Source organism: Grus americana, chromosome 21, assembly GCF_028858705.1.
Source record: "Grus americana isolate bGruAme1 chromosome 21, bGruAme1.mat, whole genome shotgun sequence".
Classification (NCBI taxonomy): Eukaryota; Metazoa; Chordata; class Aves; order Gruiformes; family Gruidae; genus Grus; species Grus americana.
Genome location: NC_072872.1, coordinates 5,474,119 through 5,501,511, shown reverse-complemented (window position 1 = coordinate 5,501,511; position 27,393 = coordinate 5,474,119). Strand labels below are relative to the sequence as shown.

The 27,393-nt window shown below is 51.3% G+C and overlaps 2 protein-coding genes across 11 annotated transcripts in view; one reads left to right on the top strand and one right to left on the bottom strand.

The window, feature by feature from the left end:
* Nucleotides 1–7,784, top strand: part of NOC2L (NOC2 like nucleolar associated transcriptional repressor) — a 55,601-nt gene extending 47,817 nt beyond the window's left edge. Inside the window, exons 18-19 of the mRNA XM_054849624.1 lie at nucleotides 2,223–2,363; nucleotides 4,622–7,784. Of these exons, the coding sequence (XP_054705599.1) occupies nucleotides 2,223–2,363; nucleotides 4,622–4,767 (287 nt within the window). The 3' untranslated portion in view covers nucleotides 4,768–7,784. The remainder of the gene's footprint in view (nucleotides 1–2,222; nucleotides 2,364–4,621) is intronic.
* SAMD11 (sterile alpha motif domain containing 11) overlaps nucleotides 7,767–27,393 on the bottom strand; it is a 127,234-nt gene continuing 107,607 nt past the window's right edge. For all 10 annotated transcript variants that reach the window (XM_054849614.1, XM_054849616.1, XM_054849615.1 and 7 more), the window contains 6 exons: nucleotides 25,083–25,198; nucleotides 24,617–24,695; nucleotides 23,639–24,342; nucleotides 16,198–16,322; nucleotides 11,556–11,666; nucleotides 7,767–8,824 (listed from right to left, as the gene is read on the bottom strand). In XM_054849614.1, the coding sequence (XP_054705589.1) occupies nucleotides 8,576–8,824; nucleotides 11,556–11,666; nucleotides 16,198–16,322; nucleotides 23,639–24,342; nucleotides 24,617–24,695; nucleotides 25,083–25,198 (1,384 nt within the window). In that variant the 3' untranslated portion in view covers nucleotides 7,767–8,575. The remainder of the gene's footprint in view (nucleotides 8,825–11,555; nucleotides 11,667–16,197; nucleotides 16,323–23,638; nucleotides 24,343–24,616; nucleotides 24,696–25,082; nucleotides 25,199–27,393) is intronic.

Here is a 27,393-nt window from a genome sequence, read left to right as displayed (position 1 = left end):
TGGATTTGATCAATCTGTGTTGCTGGTGGAGGTGGGGAAGTTCCTCTCATTTACCAGCTGACAGATCTCTGGGAGGAAAGGTGGCTGCTCCTGGAAATTATTAATGGCTTAGAAAGAGGTGCTGGACTGCCTTGTCATGAGGCAATTAAAGGCGAGAGGGGAATGTGGCTGCAGTGTCTCTCCAGGCCTGGCTGTAATGAGTGATCAGTCCATATTAGGTGTTGGTGTGCGTCTAATGAACTTGAACAGGTTTCTTCGTTTATCCCTCACGTAATCATATTACATCAATTTAATGGCAGACTGGTGGGAGCCAGGGGTGTGGAAGGAGAGGTCAGACATTTTTCAGTTCCTAGCAGAATAATCATGGCCTTTCTCAGTGGCAAAATTCCTGCTGTGGGCTGTCAGCTTGAGGATCCAGAGGAAGAGGGGAGAAGCACGGGTTAACCGGAGCACCCTAAGCATTGGCTTCTGGAGTCTTGCTGATACACTTCTGCCTCGGGAGATGGAAGCTTGAGTTCTGCACGAAGGCTGTCTTGGGGCTTCTGTGTGTGCGGATGGTGGAAGGGGAGGCAGGAGCTGAGCTTAGGGGAGAGGAGCAGGAGGCTGGAGAAGTTCAGTAAATTCCAAATTCCTCTTAGCGGCCCGCTGCCCGTGTCGTGGCACACAGGAATGACCTGAGGGCCTGACACCCACTTCCTGCCCACAGCTGATTTCTCTGCATACTCTCAGATGAGCTGGTAGCTGGATCTTGTCGGTGCTTTTGCTAGTGCTTCTTGATGGATGAGAGCATGCCCCTCTCGGTTGTTGCCTGAGCTGCTCAGGTGCCCATCAATATGATGTGGTGCGGTGAATAGCGCTGCAATCCATCTCCTGTGGAGCCGGTGCTCTCCGCATGGCTGCAGGCACCCGAGAGAGCTCCGTCCATGAGATGTAGCTTCCGATCCCTCGGGGGGCAATTGCACAGAGGCTGCATGCTGGCAGAGCTGACAGATGGGTGAAAGCAGAGCGAGCAGGGTGATGACGGGGAGCTGGGAATGCTAGCAGCCAGCTTATTAATGGCTCTGTATCCAGTTCAGTGAGTAACATAGGTCAGCTGCTGAGGAGGGAGGATGGGGCAAAAAATAGATGCCATGGTGGGGCCCAAGAATCACAGTGTGAGAAAGATGTACAGCCAGTTTCCAAGCAGAGTCTGAAGTGTGAATAAATAGCTTCCTCAGCAGTTTGGTAAGCAGGGGCAGGCGTCTTGCAGCACTGAGCTGGGCTTCGCTCAGGAGCGGTGGCTGGAAGGAGGCAAGAAGCAGCCGGTTCTTCTGCTCCGTCTCTACAGAATTTGTATTCTGTCATTTAAATGCCTGGTGACTCACACTGTCCGGAGGAAGGAGAGAGGGGAGAAGCACTCCTCCACTGAAGTGAACTCAACATGAGTAAAAGAAGTCTGATTTCAGAGGCAGATGATTTTCCCACAGACCAAGCACCCAGAGGCTCTTAATACTTCCTCCCAGGCTCCCTTAGACCCAACTAGCCATCTGCAGAGGGAATTTGCAGCAATGGCTGTTCCCAGACCTTTTTGTTGTGACTAACAGAGGGAATAAAGCTAAGAGAGGTTTACAAGAAAGTGCTGAACCAGAGAGTCTACCCCTGTTTTCAGTTACATGTAGCCACGGAGGGGTGGAGGTAGGTATACGCAGGCACTATTTCTTAGTGGAGCCAGCCCTTCCTTCTCTGGTCTCAGCTTTGTGACTTATTCCTTCTCCTTTCTCATGTCTGTTCAGTAGGCCCATTTCTTCTCATTGTACTCTTCTGTCAATCTTCCTCTCCTAGCTTTCATGTCTCTGTGAGCAGGGCAGACATTTAGGTATCTTCATGATGGACGCTTGGATGCTGCACCAGTGGTGCTCCATAAATACCAGGAAGCAGCAAATCCTGGGCTTTAGCAGTAAACCCCTGCTATGGGCTTCTGAGCTCATTTCTCTAACTCTGTCCTGGCCTTCCTGGCCTCTAGCAGGTGCCTCTGAAATGAAATGCATCCTTCTCTGGGCCTCTAGCACAAGGGGACGTGGCTTTTGGGGAAACGTGGTAAATTACTGCTTTAGTGCGTATACGACTGTAGTCCTGAGGACGAGTGTTGGGATGGCAGTGCTTTGCCCTTTGCATACACTGCCCGCATGTATGCTTGCGTGCTGCTCTTTATGTTTCCATTTACATAGTAAAAATACTTGCAGGTAAAGCCAAAGCCAAGCGGGCATCAGATGACAGTTCGGAAGCAAGCAGCGAGGACTATGGCGAGGATGATGATGAAGAAGAAGGAAAGTATGAAGTCGAGGAGGACGAGGAAGAATTGGAAGAAGACAGTGACTCAGATGGTAAGTAGTGCAGTTGGGCAAAGGGGAAGGGAATTATTGACAGCACTGGTAACTGGTGGCTCCTTTGCAGTCTGGGGGCTCCCCTACAAAGGAACCATCTCTGCTTTCCTTGCTGTGCTGCTGTTCTGAGCTGCAGGGTGTCAGGAGGGACCTTAACACACAGACACGCACGCGCCCTGGACAGGGAGACCTGGCAGTTCTGAGTTTATACCAAGAGGAGAGCGAAAGGGTTAAGGTCTTTGCAGGCCTTGCTCTAACAAGCCACTGGTCCCTTTCATCTCTTTTCAGGGGCCTCCTGCAGAGAGGCTCAAACAAACTCTTGAAGTACAGCCCACCCCAACAGGGTACAGAAACCTTGCTTCAAGGCTCTCCACAGGTTACACATGCGTGGGGGTGTGGAGGGTGCACTTCATTTTTCATCTGAGCAGCGCCTGGGGTAAGGGGTGCTGCACAGGGGTAACCCTTTAGTTGCTGCTTCTCAACAGCTCCTCCCAGGATACGACTGGTAGGAGATCTTGTCCAAGTCCCGCATTCATCTGGGGTTTGTGCACTGAAACGGTAGTGTTGCCAGTTTGTGTACAGACCCTGCTGGCTCTGCTCTGGTCCTGATCCCTTCTGCCAGTTAGTAGCTGCCGCCCAGAGACACAGTCGGTAAGGGTGGTGGGTGTCAGTGTGAGAGGCTACCGGTTCAGCGTGCTCCTAGCAGGCCAGAACAACAGCTGAACAACGTCTGAACGGCTACTGAGAGCGCTGCCAGCAGTGTCACCAGGGCTGTGCTTGACGCCGAGCCAGGCTTTGTTGCAGCTGAGGAGAGAGCATCTTCCCTGTCCGTCCCTTGCGCAGAGCCTGCTCGGCACCCCAACGGAGTGCAGCTAACCACGTTCAGCTCAGTCTTGCCAGCGTCTGCCAAGTCACTCGCCTAACTTAGCAGACAGAAGCTGGGCCTGCCAGGGGCTCTGGCTGCTGTGGTGTTTCTGTGCTGGTTTTTGTGTGCCACTAGCCTAGGCCGTTGTGTTAGAGCGCCAAGCCTCTGTTCCTCAGCACGCCATTGGGTGTGATGTGTGGTTGTGGGGAACAGCCACAAAAGTTCCTGCGTGTAGGCTTGCTTTACTAGTTCGGGGAGCAGGAACAGGGAAAGAGTCCAAGTGAGAGCAAAATCTGACTGATTTAGCATGGCAGATGGCTGTGGCTTGGCATGCACACTCAAACCTCAGTGCTGAGAATAGATCGGTATTTGATGCATGTTCTGACAATGCCGTAAAGGATAAAGAGGGAGCGTTTTCCCTCTCTGCCTACCAGAGTACTTGGGTAAGCTGAAGAAAAAGCACCCTTCCTTGGTGTCTGGGGGACAGGAACCCTGATCCTCCCTTCACCCCTAATGGCAGCTTCCTTCGCTTTGGGCTGTAGGAACACGGCGTAGTGCCAGCAGCCTGGATACGCTGGTGTAGTGGGAGCGACATTCAGGCCCGGGTGCTCCTGGCCCTATGGCACTTTTTCAGACATCAGCCAGGCAGGGCAGACAGGCAGATCCGCCCCTCCCAAGTCTTAAGCTCTATGTGCTGAGCATTCCTGGTGTGCTTTTTACCAACGCACACATGCGTGCAGCCTGGTCAAGCAATGGAAGAGCGAAGAGCTTGTGTCCATGACAGCTTTCCACCCTCCACCAGGCCAGAGCCTTAGGGAAAAACTCTGCACATGCTCTCAGTGCCCTGGAAGAGGCACTTCGGTGGTCCTGGTGCTCTGGAATGAGAGGGAAGGGCACTGGGAACAAGGACAGGTTTAGTCCTGCACTGCCCCTAGAAACCAGTGCTCACTTGTGCTCCCCACTATTAAAATATCATTTCCAAAAGGAGGGAGCTTGGGGCTGGTTTTGCATTTGGGAATCTTCCTGTTACCTATGACAGCTCCTTTCTGTCAGGTCTTAATGCCCAGCCTGACATCTCTAGTGAGGAAGCCTGACCTGAGCTGTGAGGGCTGAAGGTTTGGAGGCACTGCATGTCTCATGCCCCCAGTTCTTATTTTGCATTTCTGCCTCAGGCATAACAGTTAGTTTGGTCTCCTCTCCTATCGCCCCGAGTGCTTCAGAACTAGTGCTGTACTGAGCACCCTGCAGCGCTCTCCTACCGCTATCTGGGAGCTGCAGTGGCGCCAATAAATTAATGAGTGTCTGGGATTAATTAGCAATGAGTTGTCTCGACTCGCCTCACTCTCGCTCCCAGTAAAGCAGGATTTACACCTCTCACTCTTTGCACCCACAGAGGAAGGCAAGGAAGCCGCTCGGGTTTCCCAAAGGTCACAGAAGCAGAGGAGCTGCACCCGTGGGATGTCACGCTCTGACCTCGAACAGCTAGCCCAAGGAGAAGAGGACATTGTGGCAGACTTAACTTTCTCTGACGATGAGTGAGCACCCTCACAGCCACCCCCTCCAAGCTTGTCCCTGACAGAGCTGCTGCCCAGTGGACACCCAGCCTTCAGCACCTGTAGCTGGGTCTCAGAGGTGGTAAGAGCTGGGGAGCAGGAGGGTGGGAGCCCAGCCCCAGGTGCCACCAAGGACTTTCGCAGTGACACTGCAGAGATGCTACTTGGACTTGCAAGCTCTTTCTACCAGTTACGTTTTTGGTAACAGTAAAATTGTGGTCATGTCAAACCCCAGTAAAACTGTTCAGCATAGGTAATAAAAAGCCCTCATTAAAATCTGCTGCTTTAAATAGCATAAGGTTCAGGTTCAGCTCCTGCTGGAGCATAAGTGAGCTGACCAAGGGGCAGGACAAGTTCTTCTAAGAGTCCTCCTGTCTGTTCAGCCAGCCACCCATGTGGCCCCGTATTTTGCTCTGGGGCCCTCACCAAGCCCTCCCTTTTGCCAAGAAGTTCTTAAGAATTGCATAGGCTGTTTCAGAGCTTTGCATCTTTACGCAAATGGAAGCCTTTATCAGTAACATCAGCATCGGCTCAGTTCAATCAAGCTGGCTGTAAGTACGCTAAAGAAGTTAACTTGAAGTAAGTGCCTTAGGATATGGAGGGCAGGGTGGGGGGGAAGATAGGAGGTTGTGCAGGCAGGAAGGAATAAGAGGCAAAAACTAATAATGTAGGAACCATACTTTCATTCTGTGATGGCTGTTGGATTTGCACGGGATCATTTGCTTAGCAAAAACGAGGGGCAAGTCTGAGCCCGTACTTTGTAACAGACCTGTTGTTATCCATAGCAACATAAAAATCACCTCTTCCTAGGACCAGTCCTGGCTGCTGATGCGGGTGGTGAACACCGTTTTGTTCTGTGAGTCCTGAAAATGGTAGTGATGTTTGCAGGCTGTCTTGGGCACCCAGCCTTTCTTTATTACCTCAAAGGCAACCACTGCATCACCTGGGCAGCTTCTAGATGCAGCTCATGATGCATCTTCCTGTAGGAGTGGTGCTCACTGGGGGGGACGTTGTGAAGGTTAAGGTGCGTAAGGGCAATTTGTGGTCTGCTGGGAAAATATAAACAGCTTATGTCTTGTGACCACTGTTAGTTTGCAGGACTGGCAGCTAGGAAACACACTTCTTTGGGAAATAAACTGGAAATAGAGGGTATTTGCTGAGGTAGATAGGAAAAGTATTCTGACAGAATCACTCCTGAAAACTAACTGTGGCTTTCAAGAGCATTGTTATTTGTTAATGCAAATTTTTGGAAAAAAAGATAGAGGGCCAGGACTAAATATGATCTTTTGTCCTCTCTGCCCCCATTCAGTGAGGTCAGTAGTGATCTGTCAGCGCTACGGGTGGCCACGTTCCCTGCACAGACATGTTCAGCTCTGCCTTCTGCACTGCCTACATGTTCCCCTCCAGGCATCCTTATGCACATCACAAGAGGACAAGATGCTTTTTTAAAAAAATATTTTAAAAGAACAACTGTTTTTCCCCTTTTTTTAAGCTCTATTTTCATGGAGTCAGAAGAACTACAGCTCAGATACATTGCCTTATTGCAGATAAAAACCCCAGTGTACTGTTGCCTGGCTAGTGGTCTCCCTCTCACCCACATGTGTAAGTGATAACAACTCAGTGTAGATAAAGAGGTAATTATGCTCTTCCTGTCCTACACTGAGTGCTGCTTCTTTCCTGCTTCTAGACATCATTACCACACAGGTAATTACTGCTGTAGCACAGTGTTGTGGGGTCTTTGCTTCATTCCGAGTTTGTTACTTTTTTTTTTGAGCTTAGCAGCAGGAATAGGGATGGAAAGGGCTTCTTTTTCCCAACTGCAGTTACAGTAATTACTAGACCTGCCCTTCCTACACATGCACCCGGGTACCTGTCGTCTCTTAAGGGGGAGGGAGAAAGTAACCTCAGAAATTAATAATTTGGGGTTTGTTATTAACAGCATCATTATTGTCATTATTATTATCATTGATAGCCCACTCTGAGGGGGCCAAAGCACCTGCTGTTTCATTAGGGGTTCAGGAGTGCTCAAGGTTCCCCACAGCTGGTGAAGGCTGCATCTTCAGGCAGTTACATACAGGAGCCTGAGATATGACTGCAAAGATGAGAATTGTAAGGCCCTAACTATAAGATAAAAGGTTTTAACTTACCTGTTCTTCCAAAAGAGAAAGGAGTTGCTTTTTCTCCTTTCCGTAACAACTTAGTTGGGCAAGGTGCTGTCTTTCGGCAGCTGTGAACCCACCCTCAGACTGGCTTTTGGCCAGAAACGTGGCAGCTTCACTGCACCGAGAGGTACCAACACCAGCAGCAAGGCATATGGCCCCGGTGTACGCACAATGAAAGAAAGGAGACTTCCCGGGTAAAGCAACCACTTCCAAGGAGCTCAGGAAGCTAGGTACCATTTGTAAATTAAGTGTCTTTCTTTTTTATTTAAATTGATTGCTGGAAAGCATTTTTATCGTGATGTGATGGATAATGACTTTTTTTTTTTTTTTTACAATATAAAGAAGCTAATGTACCACCAAGCTATTTTGTAAGAAAAACGGTAGCACGTGCAACGTTTAAACAAAAAAAAAGGGGGGGGGGGGGAGAGAAAGAGAAAAGTACCACATGTGATTGTTGTTCACAACTGTACAAGTCACAGGAGGTCACCCCCAGGAGTTACCATCTCATTCACAGTAGTAAAAACTCTACCCATTGTTTTTAGCCTGAATCCCCCAGCATCCCTCCCCCTCCTCTGGGAACGCACAGGTATCTGTCTCATGGTCCACAGCAGGCCAGAATGTGCAACTACATCCACCTCTGTAACAAGGCTTTAAAAAGAACAAAACCAACCCTACGAACAAAAAAACCCACCCCAAATGTATAAATGAGTCTGTTGTACATGTGAAGGAGGGAGCGGGCCACATTGGAGTGAGGCCTGTGACCCTTCGTCGCACCAAAGCACACACTCTTTTCTTCTTCTCTTTAAAACAAAACATCTAATGAAAAAAAACCAAACCAAAACCAAACACCTCTGCAGGGCTGGAGCATGGGCAGAGTCCGTTCTCTGTGTGTGCTGAAAGGGACAACGTGCCAGGGCAGAGGGCAGCCCCCAGCCCGTGGGACAGCACTGAGCCGCCTGTGCCGTACCATCCACACTGAAGTAAACATGGACCGGAACTTGCCTTTTTTTTTTTTTTTTCTTCTTCTTTTTTTTTTTTCTTTTTGTCTGTCTTTGGTATTGTTTTAAAAGTTGTTAGTGATGCATAGACACCTGAATGAGGAACTGAGTACAGTTTCCAGGGAGGAGGAGATATTTGGGAAGGTTGTTGGTTTCATTTTTGATGGGTTTTTTTGCTCAGGGGTGCTGAGTACCATTGGGAGGCACAGTGCCCGTTCCCTGTCCCTACTTGGAGTCACACCCAGAAGTTCCTGAAAGCCATGTTTCTTTGAAGGCAAAGAAAAGTGTTCGTTCCTTGTCCACGGCTCTCCGTCTCAGACTGATGAGCGAGAAGGGGTGTGAAAGGGAATGGGAATGCTGCTGACATCCTCCAGAATCGTTTTCTTTCTCTTCACGTTGTCTCAGTACATCTTTGGATAGTTTTCTTTTCTTCCCTTTTTACAGTTTTTAAAACTTCCGTGGGTTTGTTTTTTTTAAACAAAAAGCAAATGCATCCAAAAAAATTAAAAACCTCCCTTCCTCACTCCTATGTCTCACACTGCTGCGGGAGGCTCTCCTGGTCTCTCAAAATGCATTACCTTCAGTTTGTTCAACTGAATCTCAGTTCCAGACGCAGTCAAGAGTTGTCCTGCAGTTAAGATGGAGGTTTCGTGGTGTCGTTGATCCCAGCAATGATGGAGGGGTTTCCGTTTTCCTGCTTTGGTGAGACGCGGCTGGCGGAGGGCAGGCCACTGCTGAATGGGGAGGCCACGCTGCCTGTGGAGGACGGCCGGAGATCGGCCGGGGGCAGGTCCCGCTCTGGTGGCCGTAATCCAGGAGGTTGCAGTGGGAAAGCCATGGGGAAGCCTGCCATGTACAGAACTCTGCCCACTCTCTTGGCGACCTATTAAAAAGAAAAATAAAAAGAGAGGAAATAAATGTGGGGGGAGGGGGGCAAAAAGGGATGAGAATGTGCACAGTCTTCACACATCCATAGAAGCTGCATTTTTCATGCAGCAAGCTCAGGTTCTGTACACCAAAGTGAACTGCAGAGAGCAGAGCTACCATTTCCAGTCCACCAAAAAATCCCCCAGCCCTTGGAGGCTTACCAGAGAAGACCAGGGAAGGTTTCCTCCTCTCTCTTTTTTTTCTAAAGGACTCTCTGTCCCTAGCTCTGTCATACCGGGCACTTTGGTACATGGGGCTGACATACTGTTGGAGCTGCAGGGTCTACACTAGATCAGGCTAAAGATGTGTGTGCACTTGTAGCGCAGGCCCTTGTCCTGTGGTGTGTTCTGCGCATGTCTCTGTTCTTTGGACTGAAGGCCTTGTTGAGCGTGCAACACAAAGCTGAACCAAGTCCAGCCTCTGATCTGAAATAATCAGGTCTCCCTGTCTCATCAGGGGACTCTGGAAACGTGCAGCCTCTTTACCTGGCTCGATAAGGCTGCGTGAACAACTACGGTAGCGCTCTCCATCTTTTATGGACCCCAGCTCCTCCCCTTCGTGCGTGAAACACAGTGGTGGTGAGGAGCAGGTCCTGGGTCATCTCTGCTACACGAGGCTTTGGGAACACGCCATCAGGTGAAGGTGTCTCAGGTGATGAAGGCTGACCCATTCCTGCCCCTTGTGTTATCTCATTAACAGGCGCCACTGGAAGGACAATTTGATAGAACTCTCCTGCTCTCCTTTTGCTAACCCACCCAGGGTACGTACAGCAGGCCAGCACACGACGTCCACGTTGGCAGGGCAGGAATTGCTCTTAAGGGAGGGTGAGGGGGCTTGGAGAAAAAAAAAAAACAACTGGCTACAGGGTGGCTGCTGTTAACTGCACAGGAAACTATAAGCCTGCAGCCTGTCCCTTCTGCAGTACTGACGAAAACTCTCCTGCAGCAGTTCTCGCCTCCCAGCGAGGGCCCAAGGCCCCACAACTTTCCAGCACCTACACAGCTGGTTCACATTTAAGCTTAAACAAAAACACAGGCTTGTGTTCAAACCAGACAACTGCAGCATTATTCAGTTAGCAACATCAGGCCTTTGCTCCCCACTTACTCCCCACCCCCCCAGCCATGCCTTATTATAGAACTCTAAACACTATTGATTAAATCGAAGCAGGGTTTTTCTAGTTTCAGCCCATATCTCACATTCCCCCCACCAAAGCCGATCTAAGAATGGCTGTGAGCTATTTGGAGTTCTCTGTTTTTTAAGAAACATAAGAGTTTTATTTCCTACTGAATTGACCCACAGGGAACAATTGCCCACAGAACCTTTTTATTAGACCCCTCATAAACAGTGAGGGCTGTAGGGAAAGTAGTAAAGTTGCTCGTTCTTATTGTTTTAACGTAATGTAACAAATGTATAGCTTGTGGGTTAGGGAAACTATGCCAGAATAGTGACTATCTGTGCAACCCATGTATGTGCACATGCATATTACTGTCATAACTGTTTGCATGACACAATCCCCTAGGGAATACAATAGAACAGCCTGTTCTTGACATGTGTCAGAAGCTATTTTCTGATTATTGAATGGGAAAAATAAGAAGCTAGTGGAGATGTGCTTCTAGATTTGAGTCCAACCAAGGGGGAGTGGAGGCAACTGAAATGGAAGTTGCCGTGACCATGACTGCCAGCGAGGGAAGGCAGCAGAACAGCACAGCAATTTTAAAGCAGACCTTTATAGGCAGAGACTTGGGAGCCAAGTCAGAGAGGGAAAAGGGGAAAAGAAAAAAAAAGGTAAAGGAAAAAAAGGAAAGAGAGATCGCTATAAGGGCACACCAGCAAACTAGTCTGTTGAGACGGGAATACAGTCCTCTGTTAGAGAGAGCTCGACTACATCAAAGAGGCAACTATGACTCTACTTCTAGTGTATCAAAATACAAGTGAATGGCACAAGCAGGGGGGGTGCGGTGGGTGGGGGGGCACAGCCCATCAGAAAGCTATGACTAGCAAGAGAGAAAAATGTTACAGAAGTCTATTACTAGCACAGCAGAGAAGGGAAAGAGCTGGTCCATTACTCACTGGGGAGGGAAAGTAATCACCAGATGATGCTGAGACGCGTTAAATGCATTTGTGCTTCAAGCCTTGCTAAAAAGGCGACCCGCCAAAAGCCATCTAGTTAGAAGGAAAATGAGCAGCAAAAGGACTTACAAGGAAAAAAGAGACAACTGGTTCCTGGAGGTGGCTTTACCCAGTTCTTTAGGTACTTTGGGATGACTATTTTCAGGTTCAACTGATTAGAAACCATCTAACTTCCCTCGCCTGTTTACAGCTTTTCTTCTTTCCTGGCCCGTATTTGTGGGAACAGCCCAACGTGTCTTTTCTAGCAGGAGCTGGTCCATTTTAGGAGTTTCCCACTGCATCCCTGTTATTCTGCCCACCGCTTGTCCTGAACTATTGGCTTCTGCCCCTGGTCTGTGTTTTCCTCCTGAAAGTGTTATGTGACTGGCTCCAGATGAGCACGTGGAGCATTTTGGAGGCCAGATCAAGCTTTCTTCAAACCAGAATTACAAATAAATACATATACAATTCTTGCTTGATAAATTATATTCAATAAACTAGATTTCTTGACAGCCCTATTCCAGCTAGGGACAACTTTAAAGTGTGCCACATGGCTACTACACAGGAAATTTTCCTACCTGTGACCTTATCTTCAGTGCAGGTCCAAGTTTCAGCCCCATATTGTTCAGTAAGTGCTCTTCCGTCAGGAGGGGCAGGGTCTCGCCATCAATAGCCTGCTCTCGGAATACCTGGAAGAAACCAGAACACAGGTCCAGGCTTAGAAACGCCGGTGACGTATCTGATGCGCTCGCTTTGCTGTCGCACAGATGGGCGCTGTAGGAATGGTAAGGCTCATGTTAACACACAAGAAGTATATACAATCCTGCATCCACAGCTAGGACCCAACACGTACAGAGACGTGGGAACGTGAATTACAGCTGGTGGGCCAGTTTAGATAAAGAATTTTTTTTTTTTTTTTTTAATATTGGGATTGGGCATGAAGTTTTTTCTCTGGGGAATGTCCCCAGGTTTAGCAGCCAAAACAGCTAACCTAAGTGCAATGTTATGAGTAAGCCCAGCTGACAGCGTTCGCTAGCAGATTTGAGAAAGAAGAGTGCCGTGCCCAGGGGCCCTATCCCAACTCCAAAAAGGGCAGAAGACATAGGAGAAAAGATAAGAATCTAAATTTTGGCAAATCCTAGGTCACTCACACATGTGGATATTTGGAAAAAGTTGACCCAGTAGAGTTCAAAAGTATTTGCAGTCTTCAGTGAGGTATATGCAATCGAAAAGGAGGAACTTGCTTGTTCATACATTTCCTTCTCAAAGCTGCTAATTTCCAAAACAGTCTCCAGGCAAAATACATAAACAGATCTGTGGAGCACATTCTGCAGGTTAGATGGATTGATGTGCAACACTCAGTTTTGCACTTTTTTTTTGTTTCGGGGTGTGGGGTGTTTGTTTTTTGTTTTTTTTTTTCTCCTTTGCCTGTCATCTATTACAACCATTCCTAGAACATGCGAGCAGCCTGGAGAATGCCGTCCGTCGTGCTGTTTGGCTGTGACTCCCGATACCCAAAACACCAGCTGGCATCAGGATGAGCCTTCCTCGCCGGTCTGTTTTAGCACCAGACCCTTTCTTTTTCCCCAACACTTCTAACAACATGGACTAATAAATATTGCAGTGGCACTGCACTGAGGTAGCCAAGCGGTACCAGTAAACGTGGTGTGATGATACTGAGTCACCTGCACTGGCCTTTCAGGCAGTTTCATTAACAATACAGAATTCTCTGACCCCTCTCCCTGTTAGCTGAACGAGACAGAACATTGGCGATGTACGTACATATAATCACAGAAATGACAGCAGGGCTAGTAAACTCTTAGAAAATGGCAGTTTTATATGAACACATTCTAATACACCCAGCCATGCAAAACTATAGCATTTTAACACATTCTTAAGGACAGAAGAAAAATACTTTGTTTTGCCTCTATCTATTTCAAATGACAGGGTCACGCAAGAGTTTTCCACCTAATATGTACTGTGTTATAAAGGTTAAGGTCTGGCTACGCGGTCTTATTGCTCCATTCTTCATATACAGGGCAGGGCTACACTTACACCAGTGTCCCCTGGGTGTTTATTCTGGACATGCAGGTTCGATATTTCAAGAGTAAACTGCCATCATTTGGTAATGTAGCCAGCAGGTTCCCCCTGGTTCTGGGAGATGTCAGTCAGATGTCTGCTTTTTCTTACTAAACCCCACCTCCACTCCATAGCATTTTTCACACCCCAGCTCATATTGGATGCTCGCCCAAATGAACCGTCTGTGGGGCCTGATCCCGCTGTCTACGCAGTGGCTTGTGCATAGCGTTATTACTACTAAACACTATGGCAAGGGAGGGATTTCAGTTTAACGGCTTCTTCTTCAGCAGCAGACCATAGCCCAGAGCCATCCCTTTGGAGAGCGGCAGTGGCTGGTGGAGCCAAGGCAGCTGAGCTGTTGCAAGTGGTTTTTTTATTGCTGGACTCCACCGGCAAAGCTGCTCATGACTGCAGCATGTGTTTCTGCTCTTTGACCTAGCAAAACTTGCTATACCGATTTCTTTTCCTTCTTCTGAAGCCAATGTGGCTGGGAGCCAAAAGCCTCCCTTCACTCAGCACTAAGACCCTCCACAAAAAAAGCCTTAAACTTGAGAAAAGCATCCCTCTTGGGTGTCCCACAGGTCTTGATCCACTGCAGGGACAAATCTGAATGTTGTCAAGGCTTGAAATCAGAAATGGCAACTTTTGCTGAAGTTTTCTTGTTTGTCTGAATCATGTTTCTAAATGCACAGCATACCACCAAACTCTTGCTGGGTTTTCCTGGCAGGAGAAGCCTGCAGACCAGTGCCAGACCTCCCCGGCAGCTGTGGGTTTGGAGAAGAGAACGCAGACAGCTCTGCAGTTTAGAGCCACGGAGCTGGGTCGCCCTTGAACACTGGCATTTTCACATAGTAAAAAACCTGTTAAGCATATAACCATAGTGCATAAAAAACGCATCATCCCTTAAGCCATGCACCCCCTACATAATGCAACATAGCAAGGCCACGACAGGAGGCTGTTTACAGCAGCTCCCATTATCGTAAAACATTTTGTTTGCAATGCACTGAGAAGATTGCTGAACCTTTGTCTCAGCAAGCTATTGATTTCTTCCCCACCAGTATACCAGGAGCTGGCACGGAAGGTGTAAATGGATGATCCTTCTGCTAGGTGGTTGTGTTAAAGATTTCTGCGCATTTCCTACTGGCCTAATTCAGAAGCTTCCAGGCAACTCTGATCTTCATTCCCTAACACAGGAATGCAGACAAACTGCAATGCCACCAGTGCAAGAGCACACTGTTTGGGGCGGGGGGGTGACCGAGAACGCAAGTAGCTGGATATTTTGGGTTTAGAGCCGTTTGCTTGAGCCCACGCTGTACGCTCCTGAACCCATCACCTGTGCCCTTACCATCCTTGCTAAACCCAGCTCCGGAACTCCCCTCTACACGCACAGACCTGCTGCTGCTCCCTCCCATAAACACCCATCCATCCGCCATCTCTGTTTAACCAGTGTCCTTTGCCTCCCTCACACCGTAGTCAGGAACTGACTCCTCTCTCTCCCACACCCTCAGGCACCCTGATCCACTCCCAAGCACAACCCAAATCTCTGTCATTCCTCTTGGGGAATGTCAACCTGTACTCCATCTCCGTACCAAGCTTTTACTTCCCTAAATACTGCCTCTCGCATGCATGCACAGCTGTTTGCTCCAAAGCAGCACTGGTTTTTCAAGGTGGTTTTAACAAAGCATGTTGTGATGGGATTAACATCATGGTTAGGGGGCAAGGACGGACAGACTTTGGATTGAAAGCACGTTATCCCGTCACCTGAGCAAGAAGGGGGAGGTGTGCGGCAATTCCAGGTTTCTGCTTCCCCACCTCCTCTGGAGGGACACAAAAGCACGCACCCTTCCCATGGCACACTACCAAATCAGGATAACCTAAAGGGAATCACTGCCCTAGAGCCAGATACGCACACTGCTCTCCTAAGAGACGATCCCAGCAGCAGCAGGGGTGCTGAGCTCTACCCTTCTCAAAATGGCTGGGGATGGGCATAAGTTCTGGGGGCGGACACTTGCCTAACGCAAATAACAGAGGGAGAGACAGCAGGGGCCAAAGAGGGGGAGGAGGCAGGTTTTTAGAAATCGGGTTTCAGCAGCCTGGATGTCAAAGCACAGCTTTGCACTCCTTCGCTGTCAGTCAGGGAAGCTCCTCTCTTGAAGTGGCGTGTCCAGAAAGCTCAACTCCTGCTCTCCTTCCTCCCTTTCAAGACCCGTTCTCAGTCTAGGATGTCTCTCTGCTGAAAGGCTGGATTGTCCCGAACTCTGGCCCTTTGCCTCTCTATCTCTGCTACTTTCAGTCCCTCCCTTCTAAGCACACTATATCCTCTTTACAAGGCTGTCCCAGACAGCTCAGGAATCTGCGCCTTCGCAGTTGGTGCGTGCTCTCAATGGGGCATTTATAATGGACTCTAGCAGATGCAGAAGCCAAAAACACAGGGTTGGTTTTTGTATTGCACCTCACGACCTCACACCGAGCAGGCTTTATGAAGCCCCCAGTACTGATGGATATTTCAACTCTGCTATAATGAGCTGAAAAATCACAGTCACCATCACTCTTGCAGCAGAGGTTGCTTTGACGCTTGCGCAGGCAGGATCCCATGCAGCCCCGCTCAGTGCTCTGGGTGCAGCAAGAGGACGCAGCACCTTCTGTCAGGCTGGCTGGTGCCGCGAGCTGCCCACCCCGATCCAGGGACTACCTGACAGCCCATCCCACAGCTGCTCCACGCAAAGCCACCGCTGTGTTCAGCTCTGCGACAGAGCACAGAGCAGCTTCTAAAAGCGTGAGCTGGACAGTGAGAGATAAGTGACACTAAGAGCTGCTAACCGTGATCAACCCTGCAACTCAGACGCTCACTCCTGACCTTGCCCCCGCTCCCATCCTCTCCCACTGTTCTCTGTCCTTACTGCTCTCCATCTGCAAGCCCCATCACACACCTTCTTGGGGTCTTCACTGGTAGCAAGTAGCTATCTAGCAATCCACTAGAAAAAAAAACACCCAAAAAGCTTTAGACGCTGCAGGGCTGTGAGATACACCTCCTCCTAGGACGGACAGCACAAGTGAAATAGGCACAGGTGGGAGGGAGAGAACAGGGGCTTGCAGGGAGGACACTGCTCCCATGATGTTCTTGAGCCTGTGAAGATTTACCTGAGTGTACTCGGTGCAGCCAGACAAGTTGGACACAAAGCTGCATACATCCTCCACCGTCCATTTGCTGATGTCTTCCAGCGCAGGGCTTTCCTCACCATCCAGAAACAGACCTCCCATGGTGCCTGGATTGTTTGGAGTTGGGGGGTGTAGGAAGGAGGGGAGGAGAAAGAAGCATAAATCATTAAAATCCCACACGGACAACAACTAGCCTGCAATCTGAATATTTTTCTCTAGCCACACATTCATCTTTAATGACCTGTCAATTAAAGCACTGGGCAGGGTCAATTCATAGGCCTCTTCCTCCTGGAGGTCCCCAGCTTAGAAAGGGGGGCAGGGGAAAGGAAAAATCCTAGCTAATGCATTTCATGTGTTTAATGTTCTTCAGCTGCAGGGAAGAAATGGGGGGAGGGGAAAGAAAAGGAAAAAAAATAACCCTGAAGGAGTGTTTCTCCACACGCACCGCAAAGCGGAAAACTCTGACTGCCCTGTGGGTTTCTTTCCCCCCAGCCTTCTCCTGGCTACGTGCTCCGAATGATAACAGGCCCCGGCACCTCTCCCTGGTGGCCCACTGCCTTGCCGGAGCGTGAATCACTGGAGAGCATCTCGCTCTTTCGAAGTGTTCATTTTCAATCCACCCCAGCCTGAAACATCCGTCGGAGATCGGTCTGCCCCGACACAGCCTCTGCCTCAGAATACACTGCCCTCCGCTCCGCCGAGGCGCCGGGCATCTCTGCCGGGCCCGGCGTCTGACGGGTGACAGGATGACCCCTGCCAGCCCCTGCGACACTCCGAAGACAGCACAGCGCGGTTCAAGCCGGTATGTCAATTCTCCGAAACGCAACAGCGGTTCAGGTCTCAGCCCTGTCAGCAGAGACGAAGGTGATGGGTTCCAAAAGGGTGGAAGAGAGCCCCCCTCCACCCCCGCCAGCGCCTGACAGCACGGGACGTGCACGCGGGGAGGAAACCGCATTGGGGCCGGGAGAGGAGCTGGAGGAGAGGCGCAGAGGCCAGGTAACTCCTATCTGCTGTAGCAAGTAAAAGGAAAAACGCAGAAACAAGTAATGAAGAAATGCAGTTCCAGAAAATGCCACTTTGGGGGGCGGGGGAACCCCACCAAAAAAGCCCACATTATTAACCTGCGGAACTCACTGCTGCATGACATCATTGAGAGCAAGAGATGAAGAGGACATTTACAGGGATGTGAACACCTGTGATTATAGTGGGTAGAGAATGAGTTTATGAGGGGTATAAACTGTTATGCTTCAGGGCACGAAGCAACAAATTACCAGAAAAAATATTTCTCCCGGGGGGTCCATCACAACAAAATTATCTGTTCTGTAGGCTTAGGGTTTTTGCCCGAGACACGTGATCAGCACCATGGACGTAATGCCCTGCTCTGACCCCTTCCCTCCTGCCCGCAGCAGGTCGGGCGGCACTTCTGCAAGTAGTGACAAGATCGAGTGGGGTGCAACAAAATCACGATGGGGAGCACAAGCCCAGAGAACGAGGAGCAGCCGGTTCCCCGGTGGGACGCACCAGGTCAGAGGGAAGAGGCGCAGGAAGAGCAAACAGCAAAGCCACACACCGGGTCTCCGCTAGCTAGTTGGCAAAGCCACCAGCACAGCCCGAGGTAACCGGAAAAGGACAGGATTTACAGAGGAAGTTATCGTGCCAATAAGATGCTTTTAAAACAACAGCAGTCTGCACAAGAAGCAGTCAGACGCTATGTAATCATTTCCGTTACGCTTCCGCTCCCAACTTCCTGCTTCCCTCCCCAGCCTCACCCTCCGCACCGTTCCTGGAGCTGCACCACCACTTCTCCCCAGCGAGGCAGGAGACAGCAACGCCCCGCCTGCAGCCCATTCCCCACGCAGCGCTGGGCGGGCAACGCGCATCTCCTCGTGCGGCAATTCCACAAGGACATCAGCCTCCCGTGCGAAGGGCCAGCCGCTGCTCCCCAACGCCCCCCACGCCCCGAGTCCGCGTCCCTCCTTACACGTGCAGGCCGGTGCAAACAGACGAGTGCCAACTCCCGTGCCAGAACGGCTTGGCTGGAGCCGTGGGGAGACACAGGAGCCCTCCAAGGCTGCTGGTGCCTCTGCCAGCTCTACCTGTCCTCTGGAGTAGGGACGGGGCTGTCCCTCTCTCTCCCCTTGCCTCGGGGACGTGGGCACGTCTTTGCAGGCCTCCTTGCCAGCCCAGGACCCTCAGGGCGCTTGCTGTGGGCAACCACCAGGCCTTTCGCACCCCTTCCACATCCTTAGCCTCTACCACAATCCTTCCTTCGTGCAGGCACAGGGCCCTCTCCCCTCCAGCTAAGTACCAGGCTTGCAAGATGCCCCGCTTGCTGCTGCCAGGACAGCTCTGCCTGGCCGTGCCGTGGGGAGAGCTCGTTGCCCCCCCCGCCACCCTGTGCCCCTCCGGAGGCCAGGGAGCTCCTCGCTCCCTTCACACCCCTCCTTTCTCCAGCTAGAAAAAGCTTCCAATACTTTTGTGCGTCTGATATAACAGCTGCAGAGAAAATGACCGGCTTTCCTGCGAGCTAGGCGCCCGTCAGCACGGGAGGTGGAGGCAGAGGCCGTTGCCAAAAAGCCAGCGAGCACTTTCCTTCCCCTCACCACCCCCAGCTACCAGACAGACAGATGGACACGAGCCCTCATTCTCATTCCTATTGCATTCTATTTTCCAGGAGACAAACCCACAGCTGCTTATGTTAAAATTCACAAAACACTCAAATGACTGAGGGCCTTTTTTTCTCTTCTTCTTTTTTGCCAGTGCGGAGGAGGGTTTTTCTTTCTCGGGGTGGGGGGTAATTCTCTTTCTCCTTTTTGGAAGAGTGGCTGCAGCTTGGTAAATAGAGGAAGTGAAATTGAACTCAATTATTCTAGGCACAGTCAACGCTCGGGCGAGACACCTCCATCTGCAGCCAGAGCAAGCGTCTCTGAGGGGATCTGACTGTAACAGCCAACTGCTTTAAAATTAGGTACTTCCTTATTCCAAAAGCAAGCCAAGGATTGAATTGCAGCAACACGGTGCTTGGGAATGAATTCTCCAGTCACCAGCCAGCCAGACCCATCCTCAGGCTTTAACCTCAGCCTGCAGAGAGGCTGGTCCGTCCCCGCCGGTCAGGCGCGCTCACCAGGTCCCCACCAGCGCGGGCAGAGATTTAGCCCAGATGCTGCGTTCACAACTGGCAGGGATGTGGGGAAAGGTGTAAGGCTTCCCTGCGGTCCCTCTCCTGCACATGCGCTTGCGATCCTGGAAGCGCAAGGAATGCAGGATCGCTGGCAGGGTTACCGACATCGCCAGCAGAGCTGGGCTAGCAACTGCTTCTCCCACAGAAGCCTTTCTCTGTGGATTTCTTTCCTTTGTCTCTTCGTGCCCCCAGAAGGAAGGAAAGGAGAGGTCAAGATGCGCACAGATGCACACACAGTAAGCCTGCTGTGTCCAAGAACGAGTGCAAGACCAGCCCGCTGTATGGGAACAAGAAATATTTTCCACGTACCCACACACAGAGAAACAGAATACGGCCAAAATATTTATCTCGGAGAGTTTGTTTTCCCTTCCCGTTTATACCACGGGAACAGGGACTGACTGGTGGAAATATTCTTGGGAGGGGGAAAGTAAATACCAATACTTTGGGTTCTGGCCTATTAGCAATTTCTGTGCCACAGAACTTAAAAGCTCGAGAGTGGAAGCCTATTTCCACTGAAGTTAGTGGCAAAACACCCCTGTTCCCTGCAGAAAAGTCCAAAATCTCACGGTGACCGCAGAAGAGCTCAGCTCTAGTAGCTCCAAAGACTCAGTCTCCATTCTGTGTACTCAGCACCCCTGAGGTCGGGGTTGTGGAGCCTGGCGTTCAGGTGTGTGTCCCCTGCCCTTCTGCTCCCACCTCAGCTCTGTCGCCTGTCTGGAGTCACCAGATCCAGGAATAACCCCAGGAAGGACTTCTGCAGGAGGACACAGCGGTCCCTCTGGCCTCAGTGTGTCTCTAATTTGCAACCAGTACAGGACCAGCCCTCAGCACGCTGCATCCAGTCACTGGCCCTTTCTAATTTTAAAGTCCCTAGAGCAGAAGGGCTCTTGTCCTTCCTCCCGTCCCTCCTCGGGAAGATACTGCACCGTCTGCTCCATCTCTGTGCATGGCTGCACCCACTCACCACTGCTCTGGCAGTTTGGAGAATGATAACAAATAGGTGCCAAGTGGCTAGAAGGGACGCACCTTCTATTATAATAATGACATGTCACTGGATCCTGCTGGACTGCGAGGATGCATAAAGGGCAGCATCTATTCCCTGCCAGGCCTCCTCTGTCTTGCTCTATGATAAATGATGGTCCGAGAGACTGGTAATGGATTACAGAGCATTTCACCAGATGGGGCCCAGCGTGTAGGGACTGAAAAGAATCCATCGTCCCAGGCCAGCGTCTTGTAGACAGGTGTCCACGTAAAAGCCCTCGCCACCCATGCCGCAACCCATTTATAATTTCCCTCCCTCCTCCTGATATCCAGCTGCTTCAGAAGAGAAGCCAAAGGCTGAACGGGTCAGGGAGAGCAACCCTTCTGGCCATCCCAGGGAGAGAAACCTCTGCCGCGAATCCAGCGGCCAGGCTGCAACGGGGCTGTCTCTGCTGCCCGGGGACATGCGAGTTTTTGCTCCTGGCATCGCAGGAGACAATTCAGGCACCAACAGTGCACAACCAGTGCACAAAGCAAACCCACTTGGAAGTCAGCCCACCTATGGGTTTAATCAGTTTTGCTACCACTCTCTGACCCCTCTCCCATTCCTCCCTGCACACGCACCTCCTCCCTCCCGCACACCGGAGAGGACTCGGGTCATGGAGCAGCACTGGAAGGCTTGCGTTAATTGCTCTCCAGACTACAGATCGATAGAAGGATTTTAGCCTCCTGCACACTCCATCCTTCACCTTTTCCAAAGGACGGGGCTGGAGGAGGGTGGCGGGAGGAGGAGGGGAGCAAGGCTGCTGAAACCTTGACGAGATGAGGTCATCGAGCAGCCGCCAGATCCCCAGAAGGCAGCTCAGGGAATCGACCCAGCTCTGGCTGCCTCATCGATATTCTTCCCAGTAGGGACAGAAAAGAGCTCTCTGCCTCCAAAGGAGGAGCCTCCCCTTGCTGGAAGCCCAGAGGAGCTGCCTGAAACTCCATGGTCATTTCCAGCCAGCCACTTCTCTCCTCCCTCTGGCTCTTCCTTTCAGCCTGCCATGTTCCCTGCCTTTTTTAGGTGGTTACTGTATAATACCAGCCTCCAACGTACAGCATAACATCGCAACCATCCAGGCCAAAAGAGCAGTCCTTGTGCAAAAAAGGATTATGGAAATTATCCAGCACCGAGGGAGAGGTGGGTACAGTTCTGTCTGCCTGGCTTCAGGTGGTTTGTGTTCCCCAAGGGCCAAAGTAACACATTTTTCATTGACACACGTTACCCCAGCACACCCCCACGATCCCTGCAGCATTTGGATCAATATAGCCCTCAATATTTCGGTTGCTGAAGTCCCAGCTCCCCTATTGACCTGCCGTGCTGCACCGAGCAAGACGCCCTGCCTTCCCCAGGCTGTCTCAGGTGAGAGCTTTTGCTACGGAGTTGTACAGTGCCTAGCACAAATGGGCCTAAACTCAGTGCTGCCGTCCTGCAAAAAGGCACTGTTAACAGTCACGACAATACGTGAAGCTAGCCAAAAGCAAAAGAGCCCTCAGGAAAAGACCTGCAGCTCTGGAACAGGCTGCACAAATCAGAAGTGCCTGGAAACTGGGCAGTGAAACACAGCCCCGATCTTTGCCGAGGCCTCAAGACACGACTGTGATATAAATTCGAAGTGATAATAATAAATGGCCTATTACAGTAACTCGCGCATTGCTGGGGGAGGGAGGAAACCCATCTACAGCCCAGGCCTCCCTGCAGAGCCTCACACAAGCGATGAGCACCACAGAGCCGTGCGTTTCCCTTTTTAATGGCGGGGAGAAAAAGGCTCCTGTGAGGAAGCCTCAGCAGCCCAAGGCAGCAGGAATATTTATCAAGTTGGCCACCTGCCTGTCATAGAGAAATCGCTTCCTCCTTCCTGGGTGGAAAGCAGCTCTAATGAGCGATGGGCAGCCGCGTTCACAACCGTGGCAGCTCTTTGCATAGAAAACAGGCAGCCTCAGCGACCCACGTGCCATGCCCCCCCCCTTTCTCTCTCCTCTACGTGGCAGGAGGTCCTACCTCCCGCTAATTGCTCAGCCAAGTAATTAGCCGAGGCAGATTTTGGCTCTTGGCTAGGCCAGCAGGGCTGACACCCTGCTCTGCCCACAGGAGACCCCTGGGCAGACCAGCTACCAGGGTCTGAAACCCCACTGAGTACCACCTGTACTCACTGCTCCCTTCCGGCTCCAGCTGCCCATCTCCACAGCCCAAGGGATGGTGCCGCTGAGGACCAGCGAGCTGGCAGTAACTTCCCTGCCTGTCCCATCCAACGGGCACCAGTCCAGCTATACCGGTGCTGGTGAGAGTGAGAAATACGCCACAGGCAGGGGAAAGAGCCCATCTACCGCTGTCCTGGAAAAGGAGCACAGCGGTGGTAACTCTGACACCTCCAAGGGCATGGGGCAGCCAAGATGTGCAAGTCACTGCTGAGGAACTCTTTGATGCCCTGTCCCACCAAAGAGAGCTCACATGCTCCCCTGGAAATGTCCCAGATACGACACTCAGCAGGGAGGAAAATGCGGCAGCCTCAGTTCTTCATCTCCCTCTCCTCGAACCATGGCAATGCAGAGAGGGAGAACCGAGCACGTGGGACCCAGCCAGCCACCCTCCAGCCCTGCTCATCCCCAGTGCCATCTGCACCTCTCCCTGCAGAACGGCCTCGCTACCAGCCTGCGGCCTCTGCCCACGCAGGGCAGACCCAAGTCACCCTCGGAAGTCCTTTGTATCTGGGTGTCCCTCTACAACCTGGCCCCTCCAATCCCCACTGCTTGGAAATCACACCAGCACAGCCCAACAGTCTTTACTGCCTTTCAGGCCACCCCTCCAGATACAATACTTCTGGCCCTTTACTTTGTAGGGCAACACCTCGCAGCCAGTAATAATTTTTGTTGCCTCTCCCGGAAGCCCTCTATAGTTTACTGGCACCTGAACTGAAACATGGCTTCCAAAGAAGGCCCAAGCAATTGCAAGATCCCTTAGTCCATCATACTGGGATCTCCCTTCTCATGTGCTTGGGACTCACTTCGTCCCTGCTGGCCCTCTTTATGACCCTTGATTTGCTTCATTGCAAATGAGTTCCTTTATACTAATTAAAAGAAGGTGCTTGGTTCCCTGCAGAGAAAAAAGAACTACAACCACACTGCAGAACAGGAAGGGGGAAAAGTCCCGCTTTTTGCACGTTGCAAAACATGCGCTGCTCCAGCCAGTAACTCAGCGACAGGCGCTCATGCACTCACCTGCATGGAAGTACGGGCTCATTGTGTAAGGGAATCCGAAGGGCAGCGGTTGAGGTGGTGGGATGGAGGCTGGCGGGAGATATTTCACCTCGTTTTTGTTGATGCCTGGACCAAGCAAGTGGCTGGGGGACTCGGCGCTCGAGGAGCTGCAGGGGGCATTTTGGCCAGCAGCTGCTTCACCCAGCTCCTTGGCCCCTTCACAGACTTTGCCCGTCTCTTTGCACTCCTTAAGCTCAGCGGCCGAGCTGCTGCTCTCAGCCTTCAGGCTCTCCGGCTTCTCGTCGCTCACATCCGCGTCGCTCTCAGAGTCCTTCATCTCCTCGTCGTTACAGTCCGGCACCCCATCCCGCGCCCGGGGCTCCGCAAGCTCCTTGGCCTCGCTCAGCCCCTGCGGCTCAGCGCGGTGGTGTGCCGATTTCCGGCTGCCCCGCCGGGGCTGCTCCTTGGGCGGCGTGGCACTACTGGGGACACTGGGGTTGAGGGACAGCAGGGGAGTGTTGTTGTGCCGCAGCACCAGCATGGCGTTCCTCCGCGAGAGCTCCTCCCGCAGCGGGTGACCCTCGGGGATGTCGTGCACGTTGCGCAGGGCCGGGTGGTCGGGGGGCAAGCCGGGATGGAGGCTCAGCGGGTCACCAGCCAGTAGCCTTTGCCTGTGGAGATTCTCCAGCTCCTTCTGGCGGATGATCTCAGCCGACATCTCCAACCTAAATTGGGAGAGGCACAGAGGGAATGTCGGGGTGGGGGGGGGGCTCTGCGAGTAACTTGCTAACCCCCCCAGCCGTGCTGAACCAGAGCTTGCAGGATCAAGCTGTTGCCTCCACACCCGCACATTGTTTCCATCGGTCTCACTTGGCCGCTGCTCCGTCACCCATGCACCGGCCATCCAATGCAGCACCCAACATTACTCTGCCTGCTGCTAGGAAAGGGAAGGAAAAGTCCAACCCGCGCCCAGGCGGGACAGCCCTCTACACTCTTTACCTTGCCAGGTTTTGCTTTCGAAGCATCTCTTGTTGCCGTGCAAACATCTCTGCTTGTGCCGGCTGTAGGAACCCATAACCTGGGGACAGGGAGAACAATAATATGGGGTTATTAATCTCAGTATTGACTCTTTGCTAACTCGGGCCAGCTCCCCAGAGAGCTAACTGAGCATGAAAGGGCAGCTGAGAGCTGCCTTTCTGTTCTAGAGCCCATCTATTCCCTCACTCCCAAGGCAGTGCAATCTGCTGCTGAAACATGGGATCAGGAAGGCTGGTGGGGATTAAAACAGAGAGCAGCCAAGGCAACCTGCTCCTATCGGTGCAAAACAAGGGTGAAGTCAGCACGACAGTAACAGCAACACAGAAAACGTGTCTGGGCTGTTTGGCTAAACGACGGTTTGTCACAGCCTGCATCTTCGCCCTCCCCGCTTCCCCTGGCCGACTGCAAGCATTTCTTAGGCACTCACCTGGTGTCTGGCACAGGGCCGAAGGCACCCCGAGGAAAGGAGGTCTCAAGTGGGGCCCCAGGGCAATATGGGGCGCATTCTGGGGTGAAAGCAGAGGCGGTGGGTGGGACATCTCCCTGCAGAAATCAGAAAATAAATTCATGTTGAAAACCTGGAGGCTCCACCCACAGTGCCCGGAGGTCCCTGGCTCAGGAGGAACATCCCTTCTGCAGATGACCTGCATTCTGTACCAGAGGCTGTTCTGAGATAGAAAGATGCCTATTCACCCATATGCAAAACTTTTAAAAGGGAGAGTTAAAAAAAAAAGAAAAGAAGCAGAACCAGAAGGGAAAGCAAGCAGCCAGGACTCCATAGGTGGTACCACATACTTCCCACCTTGCTATGTTTGCTTCTGTGGCCTTTCAGCTGGGCTGTTCAAAGGGGTTTGGGCTGCCCAGGGCTAGCAAAGGCAAGGCTGAAGATGCTGCATCTGCCCATCCCCTTAGCAAGCTTGGGTTCCTATCTCAACTACCTTACAACTGAAAAGGCATTCTATGTTTTGGGAGCTGGAGAGTGGGTCTGGGAAGATTTGAAGGCATCACTGGCATGCCTTGCAAAAAATCACTGTTCTAGCTGGGACAAGGGGTGATCTTTAATTCTGAAGAGAAAAGCTGTGAGTGAGGCAGAGGAAGACACAGGCAGGAGAGATGAGGAGAGGGATGTGAGCACGAAGTGCCACGGGGTCAGTGGCAAGGAGTACAACTGGAGAAAGGGTGGGTGATGCTGGCCAGAACAGGTAGAGCAGATGTAAGGTGGCAAGTAAGCTGGAAGAGGCAGGTTTGAGGGCTGGGGAAGAGGACAATGCCTGGAAGCAAGGCAGGTAGTGCTTGCTTGCAGGGGGGGAGAAGAAAAAAAAAGAAAAAAAAAGAAAAAAAGGAAAAAAAAAAGAAAAAAAAGGAGAAAGGAAAAAAAAAAAGGCAGGAAGGGACTAAGAGCCAAGGTCTCTTCCATTAGTCAAATCTGCCCTGGGAGCCTGCAAGCAAATCTCTGCTTTCCGGCTGCACGTCTCTTAATTCCTTTTGATGGCCACTTACAACATTATTACCTTCACCAGGGCATCTAGAGGCAAAGCCAAGTGCTGTGCCGTTTATTTTCATTTTACAATATCTCCCTATAAAATCTGCTTCAGGAGAGACTGGAGGGCAAGAGAAAGGGAGCAAGAAGGCGCGTGTGACTTTGCAACAAACGCACCATACGCACAACCATGCTCCCCCTTTCCGTGGGGGGGATGACGTGTGAGTGTGGGATAACGTGAGAATCCCAGCCATCCATGTCCCCCATCCCACACAGCTGGGGATGGATTACCACCATGGCTCATGGAAAGCCAGACCAGGACTCTTCGGGGATGAGGTGGGCAAGGAAAGGATTCCTGTCCTTTCCCTAGTTCTTCTTGGCGTAAGTTTTATCCTCGTTCTATGCAACAGCCACTACACAACACTGCCACACGCCGATCCACAGCACAGAACGGGCTGAGACTCCTCTCCAAAATTCCTCCTTCACCCTACCCCTTGCCCATCTGCCTGTCTCTGTCTTCCCCCTTCCCGTCTGTCTCTACTCCCCTTCTCCCCTTCCCCTGGCTGTCTCCGTCTCTCCTTTCCTCCTCCTTCCTCCCCTAGCTCTCCTCTAAACTAATTGCGCAGCTCGCTGTGTCTGGAGGAGAGCCACAGATCGATCCGTCGCTGTTGAAATGTTAATGCTAATCGTATAACCGCTCCGCCAGCACCTCGCACTTCAGTGGCAGCTCCAATTAATCTCAGGTAACGCAGCGCGTGACCTTCGGCTCAGAGCCGGGGCAGCAGCCAAGCGATGCTTATGTAATTACACCATGAAGTGTGTAATCACCTGCCCTAATCCCCGAGGCCTCACAATTAGCCGAGGCCTCGGTCGCTGGGCTGCCAAGTGCTTTGCCACCCCGGACAGCCTGCAGATGAATAACGGACAATTAAAGCGGCATGACGGGGGCTAGGAGGTGTCCGTTCGATCGTAATTAGCTGTAATCATGGGGAGACGAGCCTGGCAGACGTGCTGTTCGTTTTATAAGAAGCAATTTAGGAAGTCAAGTCGCTTTTAACCATTCCATGGCCAGGCAAACAGTGGCCATGCCCTCCCTGCCTTTTATAAAGGTAGAAAAGGGGATCCTGTACGAGAGATAACAATGCACAGAAGCCCCAGGTGCAGGCTGCACAGAGAGAGCTCAGAAAGAAACGCTAAAAACAAAGAGAGCTTCTTGATTTTAGCCAAGAAGAGACAATCTGTGCCCAGGAAGCATACT